General features: G+C 45.5%; 1 protein-coding gene across 3 annotated transcripts in view; it reads right to left on the bottom strand.

Annotated features, from left to right (window-relative positions):
- capn5a (calpain 5a) overlaps positions 1 to 19,871 on the bottom strand; it is a 164,730-nt gene that overhangs the window by 18,162 nt on the left and 126,697 nt on the right. For all 3 annotated transcript variants that reach the window (XM_063054644.1, XM_063054645.1, XM_063054643.1), the window contains exons 8-11: positions 18,939 to 19,134; positions 7,397 to 7,519; positions 6,279 to 6,475; positions 4,044 to 4,165 (exon numbers count right to left, since the gene is read on the bottom strand). In XM_063054644.1, the coding sequence (XP_062910714.1) occupies positions 4,044 to 4,165; positions 6,279 to 6,475; positions 7,397 to 7,519; positions 18,939 to 19,134 (638 nt within the window). The remainder of the gene's footprint in view (positions 1 to 4,043; positions 4,166 to 6,278; positions 6,476 to 7,396; positions 7,520 to 18,938; positions 19,135 to 19,871) is intronic.

Here is a 19,871-nt window from a genome sequence, read left to right on the forward strand (position 1 = left end):
CAAAGGCGAGGAAAGAGGACCGTGTCGAGACAACAGAGACTTATGGAGAAGAGGAGTTCGGTGGGTAATGAAATGGACGAGTTGACGGCGCTAGCCAGGAGTCAGAGAACATTTTGGGAGTGCAGGGTTATGTGTTTTACTGGAACGGGGCTGCACGAGGACATACCCAATCAAAACTTTTCCATGGGGGGCTTCCAGACCGTTCGGGCTGACCGGAAGTGCACTGAGAGCGGTAAGCGTAAAGGAGGGGGGCTTGCTGTTCTGGTTAACAACGGATGGTGCAATCCTGGTCATATTACGATCGAGGAATGTGTTTGTAGACCGGATATTGAACTTTTTACTGTTGGACTCCGGCCATATTCCACTGAGCTACAAGACTGGGCGTCATGGGACGTTGTTCCTGCCTGTGGCCATCGAACTTCGCAGCTCCTCCCGTGGAGGGTCAGACACCCTGAGTCAATAGGCTGGTCCTGGACTTATTTCCACTTGGCATAGTTTGCATTTTGTTGTTTGATCGTTTGTGGTTTTTGTATTGCTGTATTTGTGCTCTGTTCTTGGTTGGTGAGGCTGTAACAAAACCCAATTTCCCTTGGGATCAATAAAGTATATCTATCTATCTATCTATCTGAAACCCACCCGGTCATGGGGAGAACGTACAAACTCCTTACAGACAGCAGCAAGAATTGAACCCCGATCGGTGATCGCTGGCTGGTGCTGTAAGCGGCATGCTAACTGCTACTGTACTGTGTGGCCTCCGAAACTCAGTCTCTTGAGTATGGAAAACACCTGCTTACATCTCCACTCTTTCCAGCTTACTGGCATCTTTCCCACAGCAGGGTGACCAAAACTGAACACAATATTCTAAATGCGGCCTCACAAATGTCTTGTATAACCGCCACGTAACATTCCAACTTCTGTACACCGTGCTCTGGCTGATGAAGGTCAGTGTGCCAAAAACCTCCTTCACCACCATACACTGGCACTTCTAGGTGACTCTGTTCTCCACACTCCTCAGGACCCTACTGTGAAAGTCCTACTCCGGTTCAGAAGAAAGATCCACTTTCGCAGAATTTATGTGAATAAACAAACATTTATTTTTCTCTCAACTTGCATTTCTTGATGCAAGTGCAGATAGCGTAGCTTCCTGCTATGGGAAACCATGAAGTAAGTGTTTTCAAGAACTGCAATCCACTCCCTGCAATGCAGGGGCCACCTGGAATTGTAACCACTGCTACCACGTCGTGGGCAAGAAAGCTCACCAATCCCTCTACCTCCTCAGGTGGCTAAAGAAACTTGGCATGTCTGTTTTGAACTTCATCACTCCGCCTTTGAAAGCATTCTACCCTGATGCATCACTGCTTGGTACACAACTGCTCTGCCCATGATTGCAAGAAACGGTAACGTATTGTGGGCACAGCTCAGCAAATCACGGAAACCAGCGTCCCCGCCATCGATTCTGTCCACACTTCTCGCTGCCTCAGTAAAGCAGCCAGCATAAGTAAAGACCCCACCCATCTTGGACATTTGCTCTTCTCCCCTCCCCCACTGAGCAGAAGCTACAAAAGTCTGAAAGCAGGTACCATCAGGCTTAAAGATAGCTTCTACTGACTGTCGTAAAACCATTGAACGCTTCACTTGATGAATTCATGATCTCTCAATCTACCTTGCATCTTATTGTCTACCTGCACTGCACTTACCCCGTAACTGTAAACGCTTTATTCTGCATTCTGTTATTGTTTGTCCTTGTCATAAAAAATACAGTAATGAAACAGACCCATCGGCCCATCTAGTGCATGCTGGGCCATTTAAACTGCCTACTCCCATCCACCCACACCAGGACCATAGCTGTCCATACCCCTACCATCCATGTACCTATCCAGACTTCTTAAATGTTCAAACTGAGCTCACATGCACCATTTGTGTAAATAACTCATTCCACACGATTGACCCTCTGAGTAAAGAAGTTTCCCCTCATGTTCCCCTTCAACTTTTCACCGTTCACCTGTAATCCAGACCTTTGGTTATAGTCCCACCCAACCTCAATGGAAAAACACCTGCTTGGACTTACGCTATCAATATCCCTCATAATTTTGTACATTTCTATCAAATCCCCCCTCAATCTTCAATGTTCTATGGATTAAACTCTTAACTTATTCAACTTTCCCTATAACTCAGATCCTCCAGACCCAGCAACATCCTTGTAAATTTTCTCTTTATTCTTTCAACCTTATTGACATCTTTCCTGTTGGTAGGTGACCAAAACAACAAACAATACTCCAAACAAACATCTAATACAACTTCAAGATAACATCCATCTTCTGTCCTTATTACTTTGACTTATGAAGACCATTTTGCCAAAAGCTTTCTTTATGACCATATCTACCTGTGACACCACTTTTAATGAATTATGGACCTGTCGACCCAGATCCCTTTGTTCTACTACACTCCTCAGTGCCCTACCGTTCACTGTGTAAGACCTACCATGGTTGGTCCTATTGTAGAGCAACACCTCACACTTGTCTGCATTAACCCCGTCTATACCCCTCATCATTTTGTATACCTCTACCAAATCTCCCCTCAATCTCTCCGGGAGGGGGGAGAAGATGGCGCCACAACGACAGTGCGCGCGGCCACTTCGGTGATGAGTATCTGTTATTTGTCAAGTAGGGGACCGTGCACAATCCTGATTTGATGGAGAAAGACGTGACAGCACAGCAGAACATCTGGAAAACTTCTGAAATACTTCTGAAATGCCCGCTTCGCTGCCGCTGCTACTGTATGGTAACCAGAATCTCCGGAGCTGAAGGCCCCGAAATCCTCGGCTTTGCGTGCTTCAGCGGCCGGGGAGAGGTCGAAGACGCTCGGCAGAGGATGGTGCTCGGGAGGCTGTATTGGAGAGGCTGCTCAGAAGCGTGGAGTTTTCGGACGGATGGACTCAGTGTTGGCTGTGGTCGGCTGCTTCCAAGGTATCGGCAAGTTGACGGTGCCTGGAGGTTTACGGCAGGGAGTTTCTCCCTTTTGCCGCTGCTATCGGGGACTCGGGAGTAGATCGACTTGGGACTTCGAGAACTTTTTTTTACTGTGCCTATGGTTTGTTCTTTATCAAATTATGGTATTGCTTTGCACTGCTGTAACTATATGTTATAATTATGTGGTTTTGTCAGTGTTAGTCTTTGGTCTGTCTTGTTTTCTGTGATATGACTCCGGAGAAACATTGTATTATTTCTTAATGCATGTATGCATTTCTAAATGACAATAAAAGAGGACTGAGTGTTCTCATAATCTAATCTTCTATGTTCCATTATGCACCATCATAACCAATTGATCTGTCTGGACCATAGGCAAGGCAAGTCTATTACTGTATCTCTGTACATGCATCAATGATAAATCCATTTATCTTGTGTGTGAAAAACTTTTTCCTGATGGGCAGGGACTGCTAACCTTGCCAGCAATGGCTAGATACCTGAAAACAGGGATAAGCACATAAATAGTTTCCTGCCCCAGCTATCCAAACTCATTCATTACCTGATTAACCTATTGGACAGCTTGGCAACACCAGCAATATTCTAAGCAATGCAACTTCTCATCATTAACTTTGTAAACGTTGTAGCGTAGCAGTTAGCGTAAAATTTTACAACGCCAGCAATCAGGTTTCATTTCCTGTGGTTGTCTACAAGGAGTTGGTATGATCTCCCCATGACTGGGTGGGTCTCCTCCAGGTGCTCCAGGTTCCTCCCACAAATTCCAAAGACGTACGGATTAGGGTTAGTGAGTTGTGGACATGCTATCTTGGTGCAGGACGCATGGTGACACTTGCCGGCTGATTTCAGCACAATCTTCGGACAGTGTCAGCCCTTAATGCAAAAACAATGCATTTCACTGTGGTTTCAATGTACATGTGACAAATAAAGCTAAAATAATCTAACTTTTATGCTACTGGGTGAGTGTTTGGAAGCAAATACAAAGCGGTAGATTGTCAATCTGATGCAAGATGGTTGGAAAAGTCCAGCCAATCGGTGAAGGTTTAGCCGGGCATTGGGTACCTGACGCTCCATCCTGTTGGGCCAAACCACTCGCAGCGATCACATGAACTTGAGTCACAACCTGGGGATATCCGCACATCCCAGACCAACACGTGTGGGGAGGCTCATTCAGAGTTAGTTCCCTGTGGAGACAATCACAAAGCAGGAAAGGCCTTTAAGATCGATTGTCTTGAAGAACATGCTGTGTTGGTGCCAGAATGCGTGGCAACACTTGTGGGCTGCCCCCAGCGCATCATTAGGTTGCATTGACTGTTAAACGCAAACCACGCATTTCACTGAATGTTTAGATGTATGTGTGATAAATAAATGAATCTCAGTCTGAACTGTAGTTGTCTGCACATCAAGGGGGAGGATGGAATGTTAACATGAGGCAAAATAAATTAAACTATATTTCACCGGACTGTGAAGTGTGCACAACGGGGAGAAAGGATCCAGCATACATCAGGCTGCCTATACGCAGCATCTCATTACCCATGAGGTGCGGTGTGGACACAAAGGCCGAGGTAAAGAGAGGAGGGAGGGGAAACGTGAGAGGAAAAGAGGGAAGGAGAATGGCAGGGAGAAGGGGCCAAGGGGTAGAGAAGGGAGATGGAAGAGAGGGGAGGGAAAAGGAAGAAACCACTTGTTCATTTCAGGACAGGATGGCCTCCACGAGGATCATTCAGGAATGTCGATGGAGGGCTCTGGGTTATGGGGTCAGTGTGTGAGGAACCCAGCTGGGGGATGAGTAAACTTTCTCCAGAGTCATCTGCTTCATTTGTAGAGCAATGGAGGGATCTTGTGGTCCACGTCTACAAATCCCTCAGAGTTGCAGTGCAGGTTGATAGAGTGGTTAAGGGGGTGTATGGTGTTGTTGGCCTTCGTTAGTTGGGAGATTGAGAACAGGAGCCACGAGGTAATGTACCAGTTCTATAAAACCCTGTTCAGAGTAACACAACCAAAATGCTGGAAGAACTCAGCAGGTCAGGCAGCATCTATGGAAATGAATAAACAGTCAATGTTTCAGGCCGAGACCCTTTTTCAGAAATGGAAAGGAAGGGGGAAGATCCCAGATTAAGAAGGTGGCAGAGGGGAAGGAGGAAAGGCTAGAAGGTGATAGGTGAAGCAAGCCAGGTGGGTGAGGGTAGGGCTGAAGTAAGAAGCCGGGAGGTGATAGGTGGAGAAGGCAACAGAGGGCTAGAGAAGAAGGAATCTGATAGGAGAGACGAGTGGACGATGGGAGAAAGGGAAGGAGGAGAAGCACCAAGGGAGCTGATAGGCAGTCGAGGTAAAAGGCCAGAGTGGGGAACTGAAGAAGGGGGAAGGGCGAGAGGGGAAAATTGACTAGATATGAGGGAAGTCAATGTTCATTCCACCAGTTGGAGGCTATCTGGACGGAATATGAGGTGTTGCTCCTCCATACTGAGAGTTGCCTTATCATGACAGAAGCAGAGGCCATGGACTGACATATCAGAATAGGAATGGAGATAGGAATTGAAATGGTTGGCCGCCGGGAAATTCTGCTTTTTGTGGATGGAGCAAAAGTTCTTGCCAAAGCGGTCCCCCAATCTACATCAGGTCTCACCATTGTACAGGATGCCATCGGATTCAGTAGGCCACACCAACAGATTTACGGGTGAAGTGAATTACCCTGGTTGGAGTACTCTGTTCACCTCAGTGTAGGAAAGGATGTAGAAGCTTTAGAGAGGGTGCAGAGAAGATGTACCAGGATACTGCCTGGACTAGAGGTTAAATATAGGGTAAGTGGGCTAGAGTTTTTCACTTTGGACTAGAGGAGGATGGGAGGTGACCTGATAGAGGTGTACAATGTGATGAGAGGCACAGATAGAATGGGCAGCCAGCGACTTTCCCCCAGGATGGAACTGGCGAATACAAGAGGGCATAATTTTGAGGTGACCGGAAGGAAGTGTTGGGGAGATGTCAAAGTTAGGTCATTTATACAGAGAGTGGTGAGTGCATGTAACACTCTGCCAGGGCTGGTGGTAGAGACAAATACACTAAGGAGATTTAAGAGATTCTTAGGTAAGCACATGGATGATAGAAAAATGGAGGGCTATATATGGGAGAGAAGGGTTCGATTGATCTCAGAGCAGGTTAAAAGATCAGCACAACATCGTGGGTCGAGGGGCCTGGACTACGATGCACTGTTCCATGTTCAAAGATGCCACCTGACCTGATGGGCATTCCTTGCCATTTTACTTCTACACCAAAGCTGTTCTACTCTCGTGATCTTACATGAAATTTGCCGGCACATCTGTGAAGATCCTCAGCAAGAATTCCCCGGTGATTCCGGGCTCGAAGGTGGTGGGGATGATGACATAACGGCCCTGGGGGAGTTCCTTCCGAAGGAAGATGGTCTTGGAGTTGATGTAGACGGAACTGGCCACCTTCTGCTGTATGGTGTGCATCCTATAGTTCCGGTTCAACTCCACCTGTGGAAACCAAATCTGCTCAAACACCAGCAGAGGACATGGAATACGTGGGTTCAAATCACAATCACAGAGTGAACTTTACGGTTAGGAGAGACCAGAACTAGAAGTCATAGGTTAAGGGTGAAAAGTGTAACATTTAAGGGGATTCTGAGGGAGAAACAGTCAACATATTGAGCTGACACCCTTCATTAGGACTGAAATGTTGACTGTTTATTCCCCTCTATAGATGCTGCCTGACTTGCTGAGTTCCTCCAGCATTTTGTGTGTGTTGCTCTGGATTTCCAGCATCTGCAGAATCTTTTGTCTTTATCGTGTACTTATCCAACTGTCTTTTAAAAGTCAGTTTTGTTCCTGTTTCAACCACTTCCTCTAGCATCATGTTTACATCCGTACCACCCCCGGGAAATGAAAATTGACCCTCACATTCCTATTAAATCTCTACACTTCCACCTAGAGCTTATGCCCTCAAGTTCTTCGTCATCTAATCCCGGGAAAAAGACTGAGTACATTCACCCTATCTTTGCCCCTCATGAATTTATACATCTCTTTAAGATCACCCCTCAGCCTCCTATGCTCCAAGAACTAAAGTCCTAGGATATCCAGTGTCTCTGTGACCCTTTTCCCTTCAGTCTTGGCAACATCCTCGTAAATCTTTTCTGTAGATGCTGGAAATCTTGAGCAACACGCACAATATGCAGGAGGATCTCAGTATGTCAGGCAGCATCTATGGGGGCGGGGGGGACAAAAAGTTGACATCACCAGCTCATTGCAAGTCCAGGTCCTAGTTCATCACCAGTTCACTCTAAGCCAGTGTATACCAATGGGTTTCCAACCCACCAGCTTGCATCCTGCCTGCACTCCAGATGATGTCATTACCCGAGGGACATGTTCCATGCCTGGTCTTCACGATGGGCCACTTACCCTGTAGACCTCAAAGCCCATGGACAGCTTCTCACCCTTGCCCTGTTGCCGAGTGTAACGGATGTCCTTCTGCTGCAAGCTCATCAGCACCTCGTCCATGTCTTTCTTGACGTCAAATATGTACTGCAGGGGTTAAAACCAAGAGAAGACATTAACCTTTCACAGCTTGGTGAATGGTGTACAACTGTATTTATTACAGTACAGGACAACAGCACTATATCATCATCACCATCATTATGTCCTGTATCATATGATGTGAGCGATCATGGTCTTCCATCTGTCTTTGCCTGTGGGGAAGACCCCCCCCCCCACCTTCAGCTGTTGTTCTTATTCTTTTCTCTTTCCTTGACCATGATCGTCCTTGGCAAATTTTTCTACAGAAGTGGTTTGCCATTGCTTTCTTCTGGGCAGTGTCTTTACAAAACGAGTGACCTCAGCCATTAGATTAGATTAGATTAGATTATGAGGACATGCAGTCCTCTTTTATTGTCATTTAGTAATGCGTGCATTAAGAAATGATATAATATTCCTCCGGTGTGACATCACAGAAACACAGGACAGACCAAGACTGAAAAACAGACAAAAACCACATAATTATAACATATAGTTACAACAGTGTAAGCAATACCATAACTTGATGAAGAACAGGCCGTGTGCACGGTAATAACTTCAAAGTCTCTCGAAAGTCCCACATCTCACGCAGACGGGAGAAGGAAGAAAACTCTCCCTGCTATGCCCGACCACAGTCCGACTCTGAGTCGTCCGAAAACTTCGAGCCTCTGACCAGCCCTCCGACACTGAGCACCATCTCTGCCGAACGCTTTGACCCCAGCCTCAGTCGCCAGCAGAAGGCAAAGCCGGGGATTTTGGGGCCTTCCCTCCGGAGATTCTCGATCACACAATAGCAGCGGCAGCGAACCGGGCATTTCAGAAATTACTCCAGATGCTCCTCGGTGCTCTTACGGCTGTCTCCATCAAATCAGAATTGTGCACGGCATCCTACTTACAAATACGATATCATTTCACCGGAGAGCTGCGTGCGCTGCGTTGCGCAGCCATCTTCTCCTCCCGCCACAATACTTTTATCAATACTCTTCAGAGATATTCTCTCTGGCGTCTGTGTTATATCACCAAGACTTGTGATCTGCATCAGCTGCTCATACGACCATCCACCACCTGCTCCCGTGGCTTCACGTGACCCTGATTTGGTGGGGGGGGGTGCTAAACTGGTGCTACAAATTGCCCAAGAGTGACCCTCAGGCTAGCGGAGGGAAGGAGTGCCTTACTCCTCCTTTGGTAGAGACATATCTCCAGCCTACTACCAGCAACACCTGCACTACACCACTGTAACAAGATCATAAGATGATAAGACATAGGAACAGAATTAACCCTTTTGAGTCTGCTCTGCCGTTCCATCACGACTGATTTAAACATCCCTCTCAACCCCGTTCTCCTGTCCTCCCACCATAACCATCGATGCCCTTACTGATCAAGAACTTATCAACCTTTAAATATAGCAAATGATTCAGCCTTCGCAGCTGTCTGTGGCAACGAATTCCACAAATTCACCACTCTCTAGCAGGGGTTCCCAAACTTTCTTATGCCATGAACCAATACCGTTAAGCAAGGGGTCCATGGACCCCAGGTTGGGAACCCCTGCAGGAAATTGCTCTTCAACTCTGTTCTAAAGGAACATCCTTCGATTCTGAGGCTGTGCCCTCTGAACTTAGACTCCCCCACTATAGGAAATATCCTCTCCACGTCCACTCCATCAAGGCCTTTCAATATTTCGTAGGTTTCAGTAAGTTCCCCTGCAATAATAATCAAAGTACAGAACCCCAACACTACATAACTATAACCATTGCAATATAAAACACCAATACCATACCACTATCATTAATGTTATACCACTATCATTAATGTTATATAGAATATAACTCCATCCCCCTCTACTCCCTCTGCTTATCACCCACACACACCTTCCACAGATTCCCATCCCCCTCCTCTTCCCACCTAACCACCCCATACTCCTCACTTGATTCCATGTTCGGCCTTCCTCTCCAATCAGAATCCACCATCTGCAGCCCTTTGTCACCTCCGCCTTTCACCTCCCAGTTTCTGTCACTACTACAGACATGACAGAGGTATACAAGATATTAAGAGGAATAGATAGAGTGGATAGCCAGCGCCCCTTCCCCAGGGCACCACTGCTCAGTACAAGAGGACATGGCTTTAAGGTAAGGGGTGGGAAGTTCAAGGGGGATATTAGAGGAAGGTTTTTTACTCAGAGAGTGGTTGGTGCGTGGAATGCACTGCCTGAGTCAGTGGTGGAGGCAGATACACTAGTGAAGTTTAAGAGACTACTAGACAGGTACATGGAGGAATTTAAGGTGGGGGTTTATATGGGAGGCAGGGTTTGAGGGTCAGCACAACATTGTGGGCCGAAGGGCCTATACTGTATTGTACTATTCTATGTTCTATGTTCTATCTACTTTCCCTTCCTCCACTTGCCTATCATCACCTCCCTCACCTGGATCCACCTGTCGCCTGCCAGCCCTTTATCCACCCTTTCTGCCCAACTTTTTATACCAGCCTTCTCCCCTCCATCTTTCAGTCTAGATGAAGGGTTTAGGTCTAAGATGTCGTCGGTTCATTTCCCTCCATGGATGCTGGCTGACCCACTGAGTTCCTCCATGTTGAATGATCCTCACCGTCACCTGCCCACACACTATCACCTTTGCCTCCACCATCAGATTTGAACGGTCCACGACCCATGAACACTATTTTGGTCTCTTTTTGCACTATCTAGTTCTTATTGCAACTTACCGTAAATTTTTTACACTGTACTGCTGCTGCAAGACAACAAATTTCCAGACATATGTCAGTGCTAATAAGCTCGATTCTGATTCCCATGAACACTATCTTACTACTTTGCTGTCTATTCTGCATAATCTGCATACTTAAAGCAGAGGTTGATCGGTCCTTGATCGGATGGTTACGGTGGGAAGGCAGGAGAACGGGGTTGAGAGCGATGGGTAAATCAGTTTTGGTGGAATGGCAGTTGGAGCAGACTCAAAAGGCCTAATTCTGTTCCTATGTTTTATGATCTTGTGATCTTATTACAGTGGTGCAGTGCTGGCATTGCTGGTGGCAGGGCGGAGATGCATCTCTACCAAAGGAGGTTAAGGCACTCCTTCCCTCCGCTAGGCTGCAGGTCACCCTTGGGCAAGGTGTAGCACCTGCTTAGCCCCATGATCAGGGTCAGGTGAAACCATGGGAGCAGGTGGTGGACGGTCTTATGAGCAGCTGGCGCATATCACAAGTCCTAGTTAAGCGACCACTGACACCAGGCAGACAATCTCTGAAGATTATTGATAATGGCTGGGGGTGACCCATCTTGTAAAGGCACTGCCCAGAAGACAGCAAGGGCAGACCAATTCTGTAGAAAAATTTATCAAGAACAATCTTGGTTGAACATCACAATTGCCACGGCATACGACATGGCTCATAATGATGATGGTGATGAAGATTTATTTTTTAAAAATATTTTTCTTATTGAAACTTTCAGTATCTTCCCCCTCCCACCCTGAACGTTTTGCAGCGTGCTGTACTGCTGCCACAAAACAAAGGCGTGGTAGTGCGGTAGGTTAGCACGACACTATTGCAGCTCAGGGCATCAGAGTTCGGAACTCAATTCTGATGCTGTCTGTAAGAAGTTTGTTCCTCCTTCCCATGAGTGTGGATTTATTATTACCAAAGTGTGTCACAAAATTTGCTTGTTTACATCTCCGGGTCCTCCGATTTCCTCCCACAGACCAAAGGCATACCGGTTAGTAGGTTAATTGGTTATTGTACATTGTCCTGTGATTAGGCTAGGGTTAAATAGATGGGTTGCTGGGCAGTACGGCTCATTAGGCTGGAAGGGCCTATTCCACGCTGCACCATTAGATAAATAAATAGACAATAGGTGCAGGAGTAGGCCATTCGGCCCTACTAGCCAGCACCGCCATTCACTGTGATCATGGCTGATCATCCACAATCAGCACCCTTTTTCCTGCCTTCTCCCCATATCGTTTGACTCCGCTATCTTTAAGAGCTCTATCAAACTCTTTCTTGAAAGCATCCGGAGAATTAGCCTCCACTGCCTTCTGAGGGAGAGCATTCCACAGATATAAACAAACAAATTTTGTAACATACGTTGGTGATAAAAATCCTGATTCTGATTCACCTTGTGTTACTCTACTACACTACTGTAATCATTATAATGTGCACTTTATTAGGTACACCTGGTCGTTAATGCAAATATCTAATCAGCCAATCATGTGGCAGCAACACAATGTATAAAAGCATGCAGACACGGTCAAGAGGTTCAGAGTAAACACCAGAATGGGGAAGAAATGCGATCCAAGTGACTTTGACCGTGGAACGATAGTGGGTGCCATTTGACCCATCAAGTCTGCTCCGCCATTTCATCATGGCTGACCTGTTTCCCTCTTAACCTCATTCTCCCCATAGCCTTCCAAACCCTGACTAATCACAAACCTACCAACCTCCGGCTTAAATGCACTCAGTGACCTAGCCTCCACAGTTGCCTGTGGCAATGAATTCCACAGATTCACCGCCCAGCTAAAGAAATTCCTCATCTCTGTTCTAAACAGATACCCCATTATTTTGAGGCTATGCCCCCTGGTCCTAGTCTGTCTCACCAAAAGAAACATCTTTTTCACATCCACTCTATCGAGGCCTTTCAACTTTCGATAGGTTTCAATGAGGTCCCTCCCCTCATTCTTCTAAATTCCACCGAGTGAAGGCCCACAGCCTTCAACTGCTGCTCATGTGATAACCCTTTAATTCCTGGAAGCAGTATCTCGGAAGCTGCTGACCTCCTAGGGTTTTCACGTACTGCAGGATGCCGCTCAAAACAAAAACATCCAGTGAGTAGTAAGTCTGTGTGTGATAATACCTTGTTAATGAGAGAGGTCAGAGGAGAATGGTCAGACTGGTTCAAGCTGACAGGAAGGTGACAGTAACCCAAAAGACAACGTGTTACAACAGTCCAGGCAGCATCTCTAGGAAGAGGTGCAGTCGGCGTTTCAGGCCGAGACCCTTCGTCAGGACTAACTGAAGGGAGAGTGAGTAAGAGATTTGAAAGTGGGAGGGGGAGGGGGAGATCCAAAATGATAGGAGAAGACAGGAGGGGGAGGGATGGAGCCAAGAGCTGGACATGTGATTGGCAAAAGGGATATGAGAGGATCATGGGACAGGAGGTCCGGGGAGAAAGACAAGGGGGGGGGGAACCCAGAGGATGGGCAAGGGGTATATTCAGAGGGACAGAGGGAGAAAAAGGAGAGTGAGAGAAAGAGTGTGTGTATAAAAATAAGTAACAGATGGGGTATGAGGGGAAGGTGGGGCATTAGTGGAAGTTAGAGAAGTCGATGTTCATGCCATCAGGTTGGAGGCTACCCAGACGGAATATAAGGTGTTGTTAGACACCTGCCTGGCCTGCTGCGTTCACCAGCAACTTTGATGTGTGTTGCTTAAATTTACAGCATCTGCAGAATTCCTGTTGTGTCACAACAGTGGTGTGCAAAAAAGCATCCTTGAATACACAGCATGTCGATCCTTGAAGTGGATGGTGTAAGGCAGCAGAAGACCATGAAGTTCACTCGGTGACCACCTTACTAGGTACAGGAGGTATCTAACAAAGTGGCCGCTCAGTGTAGAACAGCTAACAATATACCCGATCAAACTAAACTTATCATCACCATACAGAAGCTAACACTACACACTAATTCACTGTAATAATTGCAAGGATTAAGCATCGAATTTATTCGCAATATTCATTTACATGTATTAGGAGTTTGCTGTGGTGCGTTAATCAGGGTGCAGCATGCAACAAAAACAGCATTCGACAAAAATATTAATAAAGTTAGTGGTTAAAGGATGAATTCAAAATAAAATACGCATTACTAAATATCAGCATGTACTTACAATGCGAACAGCTAGTGGTTAAAGGATCGATACAAAATAAAATACTGTATATATTACTAAATAAATATCAGCATGTATTTACAATGCAAACAGCATTATAAAAAATGGTTTAAAGTGTTTACACTGCAGTGACTAAGGTAACAAATAGAGGGGGTTATGGGGCGCTGTCTAGAATTTTTTTGTTTTAATAGCCCTATCGTGCTTTCCAGAAGGGGAGCTTTTGGAAAAGGCAGCTTGCAGGGTGGGTAGTATCAGCAATGATTTTTCCTGCAACATAGAACATCAACTCTACACAGCATGATAATGTAATTGTCACAGCACGGAACAGCTAACACTACACACAATGGTGAACCAATATGAGGATGGGCGAAAGAGGAAAAGATACAGAGTAAAACTTCTTCCACTTTCATTCGACTTTCCACTTTCAGTCGTCCTCCTCTATTCAAAGTTCAAATTTCAAAGTAAATTTATTATCGAAGTACGTAAATGTCACCAAATACGACCCTGAGATTCACTTTCCAAGTACTACCCCGAGATTCCTTATCTTTAAAAAAAAGACATTCACAGTAGAACAAAGAAATACAATAAAATCTATGAAACACTGCACACAAAAACAGGCAAGCGACCAAAGACAAACTGTCCAAATACAAAGTGAGTAAATAATACTAGGAACCTGAGCTGTAAAACTCTGCCCTGGATGGTCCCAAGCCTGTCTGCAAAAGCAGGAGGGGGGCAACCCCATCTTGTAAAAACCCAGAGCTACAAGAACAGCAACAGAGTTCCAAAGATATCATTCTTCATCTAAGAGACATATGAAACCGTTTGGTGAAGTTGGAAGCTGCAGGGTCAATCAATCTTCTATTGGTCCAGGACAGAGGACCCTGACGAGCTGAGGAATTGCAGAGTTCTGAAAGTGAGTCCAGAGGTTGTGTTCAGTGATCAGTACAGTGTAGGTGTGAGGAAAAATATCCACGCTGGTTCAGTAGCCTGACGGTTAAGAGTAATAACAGTTCCTGAACCTACTCCATGGGACTGTTCAGAATCCTTGCTCATTTTACCCCAATATCCATGATGTGTTTCACTTGAACAAGAATTTCTTTCTCCCCCAATCCTCATTTTTGGAAATTAATCTCATTTACTGACCATGATAAAGTGGGAATGAGCCACTGTCTCATCTACTACACATCTGCTGGATACAGCCGAGCGTCTCGGATCTCAGCAGGGAGAGTTCCTCCAGCTTTTTGTGTATTGCTCCGGATTCCAGCATCTGCAGTCTCTTGTGCCTCAACCAAAGCATTGTCTCATGCCCTCTTCTCATTGTGACCATCAGAGAGGTGGTACAGGAGCCTGAAGATACACACTCAACCTTTTAGGAATAGCTTCTTCCCCTACGTCATCAGATTTCTGAACGGACAATGAACCCATGAACACTTTTTTTTTGGTTTTATTTTTGCACTACTTATTTAATTCTCTTCCTCTTTCCTGCCCCTTCTCTGTTCTTCTATTCCCCACTCTGGCCTCTGACTTCTCCTCCTCACCCGGTTATCAACTCCTCCAGTGCCCCTCCTCAGTCCCTTTCTATGTTTTCCCTCCTCTCTGATCAGATTTTTTTTTAGTCACAGTCATACTTCATTGATCCCAGGGGAAATTGGTTTTCGTTATAGTTGCCATAAATAATAAATAGTAATAAAACCATAAATAGTTAAATAGTAATATGTAAATTATGCCAGTAAATTATGAAATAAATCCAGGACCAGCCTATTGGCTCAGGGTATCTGACCCTCCAAGGGACAATGGGTCTTTTCCCCAGCCTTTTACTTTTCACTTAACACCCTCCAGATAGGCCTCTTTCCCCTCCCTCACCTTTTACTTCTGGCATCTTCCTCTTTCCTTTTCAGTCCCGAAGAAGGGTCTTGGCTCAAAACATCGACTGTTTATTCATTTCCATATATGCTGCCTGACCGGCTGAGTTTCCCCAGCATTTTGTGTGTGATGCTTTGGATTTCCAGCATCTGCAGAATCTCTTGCGTTTGCAGTTTTTTATGTGTGCATTGCAATGGACTGCTGCCACAAAACAACAGATTTCAGGACATATGCCAGTGTTACTAAACCTGATTCCAATTCATGTTAACCAGGTTAATCATGTTAATCAGAGAGCCTCTCTTTCAGGTAAACAATCAGTAATTCCAGATTGACAGTATCTCCTTACTTAAACTAACTGTGTTGGGATTTAAAGTCACCCTTTCTGATCAAACAATTCCTCTGAATATTGTCCAGTCACATAAACTCACTGTGACCTCAGTCTCCTTCTTGGGACAGTGAACAAGGAGACAGAATTTGTTTTACCGAGGTCATGAAGGAATTCAATTATTGAACCATAGAACACTACAGCACAGAAAACAGGCCATTCGGCCCTTCTAGTCTGTGCCAAAACTTTATTCCGCTAGTCCCATTGACCTGCATCCAGTCCATAACCCTCCAGACCTCTCCCATCCATGTATCTATCCAATTTATTCTTAAAACTTAGAAGTGAGCCCGCAGTTACTACGTCAGATGGCAGCTCATTCCACACTCCCACCACTCTCCGAGTGAAGTTCCCCCTAAACTTTTCCCCTTTCATCCTAAAGCCACGTCCTCCCGTATTTATCTCTCCTAATCTAAGTGGAAAGAACCTATTCACATTTACTCTGTCTATACCCCTCATAATTTTGTAAACCTCTATCAAATCCCCCCTCATTCTTCTACGCTCCAAGGAATAAAATCCTAACCTGTTCAATCTTTCCCTGTAACTCAACTCCTGAAGACCCGGCAACATCCTAGTAAATCCTCTCTGCGCTCTTTCAATCTTACTGATATCCTTCCTATAGTTAGGTGACCAGAACTGCACACAATACCCTAAATTTGGCCTCACCAATGTCTTATACAACCTCACCATAACATCCGAACTCCTATACTTTGATTTATGAATGCCAGGATGCCAAAAGCCTTCTTTACAACCCTGTCTACCTGTGACGCTACTTTCAGGGAATTATGTATCTGAGCTCCCAGATCTCTTTGTTCCTCCTCACTCCTCAGTGCCCTACCATTTACTGTGTATATCCTACCTTGATTTGCCTTTCAAAACGCAACACTTGTCTGCATTAAGTTCCATCTGCCATTTTCTGGCCCATTTTTCCAGTTGGTCCAGATCCCTCTGCAAGCTTTGAAAGCCTTCCTCACTGTCAACAACGCCTCCAATCTTAGTGTCATCAGCAAACTTGCTGATCCAACTTACCACATTATCATCTAGATCATTGATATAAACAACAAACAGCAATGGTCCCAGCACAGATCCCTGAGGCACACCACTAGTCACAGGCCTCCAGTCTGAGAAGCAATCATCCACTACCACTCTCTGTCTTCTCCCACACAGCCAATTTCGAATCCAGTTTACAACCTCTCCATGGACACCTAGTGTCTGAACCTTCTGAACTAACCTCCCATGTGGGACCTTGTCAAAGGCCTTACCAAAGTCCATGTAGACAACATCCACAGCCTTTCCTTCATCTACTTTCTTGGTAACCTCCTCAAAAAACTCTACAAGATTCTTTAAACACGATCTACCATGCACAAAGCCATGCTGACTATCCTTAATCAGCCCTTGGCTGTCCAAATACTTGTATATCCGATCTCTCAGAACACCTTCCAATAATTTACCTATTACTGATGTCAGGCTCACCGACCTATAATTACCTGGAGCCTTTTTTAAACAACGGAACAACATGAGCTACCCTCCAATCCTCCGGCACCATACTCGTGGCTAAGGACATTTTAAATATTTCTGCCAGGGCCCATGCAATTTCTACACTAGTCTCTCTCAAGGTCCAAGGAAATATCATGTCAGGCCCAGGGGATTTATCTACCTTTATTCGCTGTAAGGCAGCAAGCACCTCCTCCTCTTTAATCTCTATATGTTCCATGACACTACTGCTTGTTTCCCTTCCTTCCATATACGCTATGCCAGTTTCCTGAGTAAACACTGATGCAAAAAAAACTGTTTAAGATCTCCCCATCTCATGAGGCTCTACACATAGACGACCCCTCTGATCTTCTAGGGGACCAATTCTGTCCCTTACTATCCTTTTACTCTTACTATACTTGTAGAAACCCTTCGGGTTTACCTTCACATTATCTGCCAAAGCAACCTCATGTCTTCTTTTTGCCTTGCTGATTTCCTTCTTTAGTATTTTCTTACATTTTCTATACTCTTCAAGTACCTCATTTGTTCCTTGTTGCCTATATCTGCTATACACCTCTCTCTTTTTCTTAACCAGATTGCCAATATCCCTTGAAAACCAAGGTTCCCTATGCCTGTTAACTTTGCCTTTAATCCTGGCAGGAACATGCAAACTCAGCACTCTCAAAATTTTGCCTTTGAAGGCCTTCCCCATACTGAACACATCCTTGCCAGAAAACAACTTATCCCAATCCACTTTCCCTAGATCCTTTCTCATTTCCACAAAATTGGCCCTTCTCCAATTTAGAACCTCAACTCAAGGACCAGACCTATCCTTATCGATAATTAACTTGAGACTAATGACATTATAACAACAGGAATTCTGCAGATGCTGGAAATTCAAGCAACACACATCAAAGTTGCTGGTGAACGCAGCAGGCCAGGCAGCATCTGTAGGGAGAGGTGCAGTCGACGTTTCAGGCCGAGACCCTTCATCAGGACTAACGACCCTTCGTCAGGTCTAATGACATTACGGTCACTGGACCCAAAATGTTCGCCTACACGTATTTCTGTCACCTGACCTGTCTGGTTCCCTAATAGGAGATCAAGTGTTGCATCCTCTCTCGTAGGCACCTCTATATATTGCTCAAAAAACAATATTTATTTATCACACACAAAGTGCTGAGTTCCTCCAGCAGGTCAGGCAGCGTCAATGGGGAGGAATAAAGAGCTGATGTTTCAGGTCAAGGCCCCTGATCAGGACTGGAAAGGAAGGGGGCTGAAGCTAACATAAGAAGTTGTATGGAGGGAGGGATGAAGAGGGAAAAGGTAGTAGGTGAGACCAGGTGAGGGGGAGTTGGGTGGGTGGAGAAGGGGGGGGAGGATGAAGTGAGAAGCAGGGAGGCGATAGGTGAAAGAGGTAAAGGACTGAAAGAGGAGGAGGAATCTGATAGGAGATGAGAGTGGACCATGGGAGAAAGGGAAGGAGGAGGAGCACCAGAGGGAGGTGATAGGTGGGTGAGGAGGAAAAAAGGAGTAAAGAAGGAGCCAGAATGGGGAATGGAGAAAGAGAGAACGGGAAAAGGGAAAAATTGCTGGAGGTTAGAGAAATTGATGTTCATGCCGTCAGATTGGAGACAACCAAGACACAACATGAGGTGTTGTTCCTCCAGCCTATGTTTGGCCTCATTATGGCAGTAGAGGAAGCCATACACTGACATGTCTGAATGGGAATAGGAAGTCGAATCGAACTGTCCTTTTCAACAGACTGTGCAAAGGTTTTACTGATCTCCTTGCTCGTCAAAGTAAACAGGAGTGTGATGCTTTTGACCTCACCTGGGGGTTCTGAAGGAAGGTGTCTCGGTTATTGATGCAGCCTCCAGCACGGTTTAACAAGGGGTCTTCATGTCTGGTCCAGGCACCCTTGACCATGGCCTCCTCCCAGGTCTTGTGGAAGCTGAAGAAGGAGGTATTCAGAACACGGCAGACCACCAGGTCGGTGAAGTGCTTGCAGAAATCATCGAATGACATCCTGAAACACAGGCAAACACTGGTCAGACCTTATTGAATCGAGGTGTCAAGGACCCAATTCTAACAACAGGACCCAGGTTCGATCTTACCATTTGTTACTGTCCATGAGGAGTTTGCATATCCTTCCCACAACAATACCCACCAGCTAGACCACAAGACATAGGAGCAAAATCTTACCTATCACTTTTATGATTTTATATATGTCTACAAGATCCCCTCTCATTCTTCTGAATTTCAATGAGTATAGTCAAACTCTCCTCATAGGCCAACTCCCTTTTCTCTGGAATCAGTCTGGTGAACCTACTCTGCACCATCTCCAAAGCCAGTATATCCATACATCAAACTCACTCCAAGGATCCCTACTCACTGGTTGCAGTAATGGAAGGTTCAAGGCTCCATCTCTCTTATCCTCATCCTACTTTCTTTTCATCTCCCCTGCCCCTCATTGAGAGTGTCATCACAGATAGTAGACAGGGCCATGAAGGCTTATGCATGTGGCCTTCATCAGTCAGGGCGTGGACTACAGAAGTTGGGATGTTATATGCAGCTGCTCAAGGCATTGGTGAGACTGCATTTGGAATATCATGTTCGGTTTTGGTTGCCCTGCTATAGATTCCATTGAGCTGGAAAGACTACAAATGAGATTTAAAATAGAGCACAGAACCAGGACCTTTGATAGGCATCAGCTGCTCATATGACCATCACCACCTGCTCCCATGGCTTCACGTGACCCTGATC

Source organism: Mobula hypostoma, chromosome 7 (genome assembly GCF_963921235.1).
Source record: "Mobula hypostoma chromosome 7, sMobHyp1.1, whole genome shotgun sequence".
NCBI lineage: Eukaryota > Metazoa > Chordata > Chondrichthyes > Myliobatiformes > Myliobatidae > Mobula > Mobula hypostoma.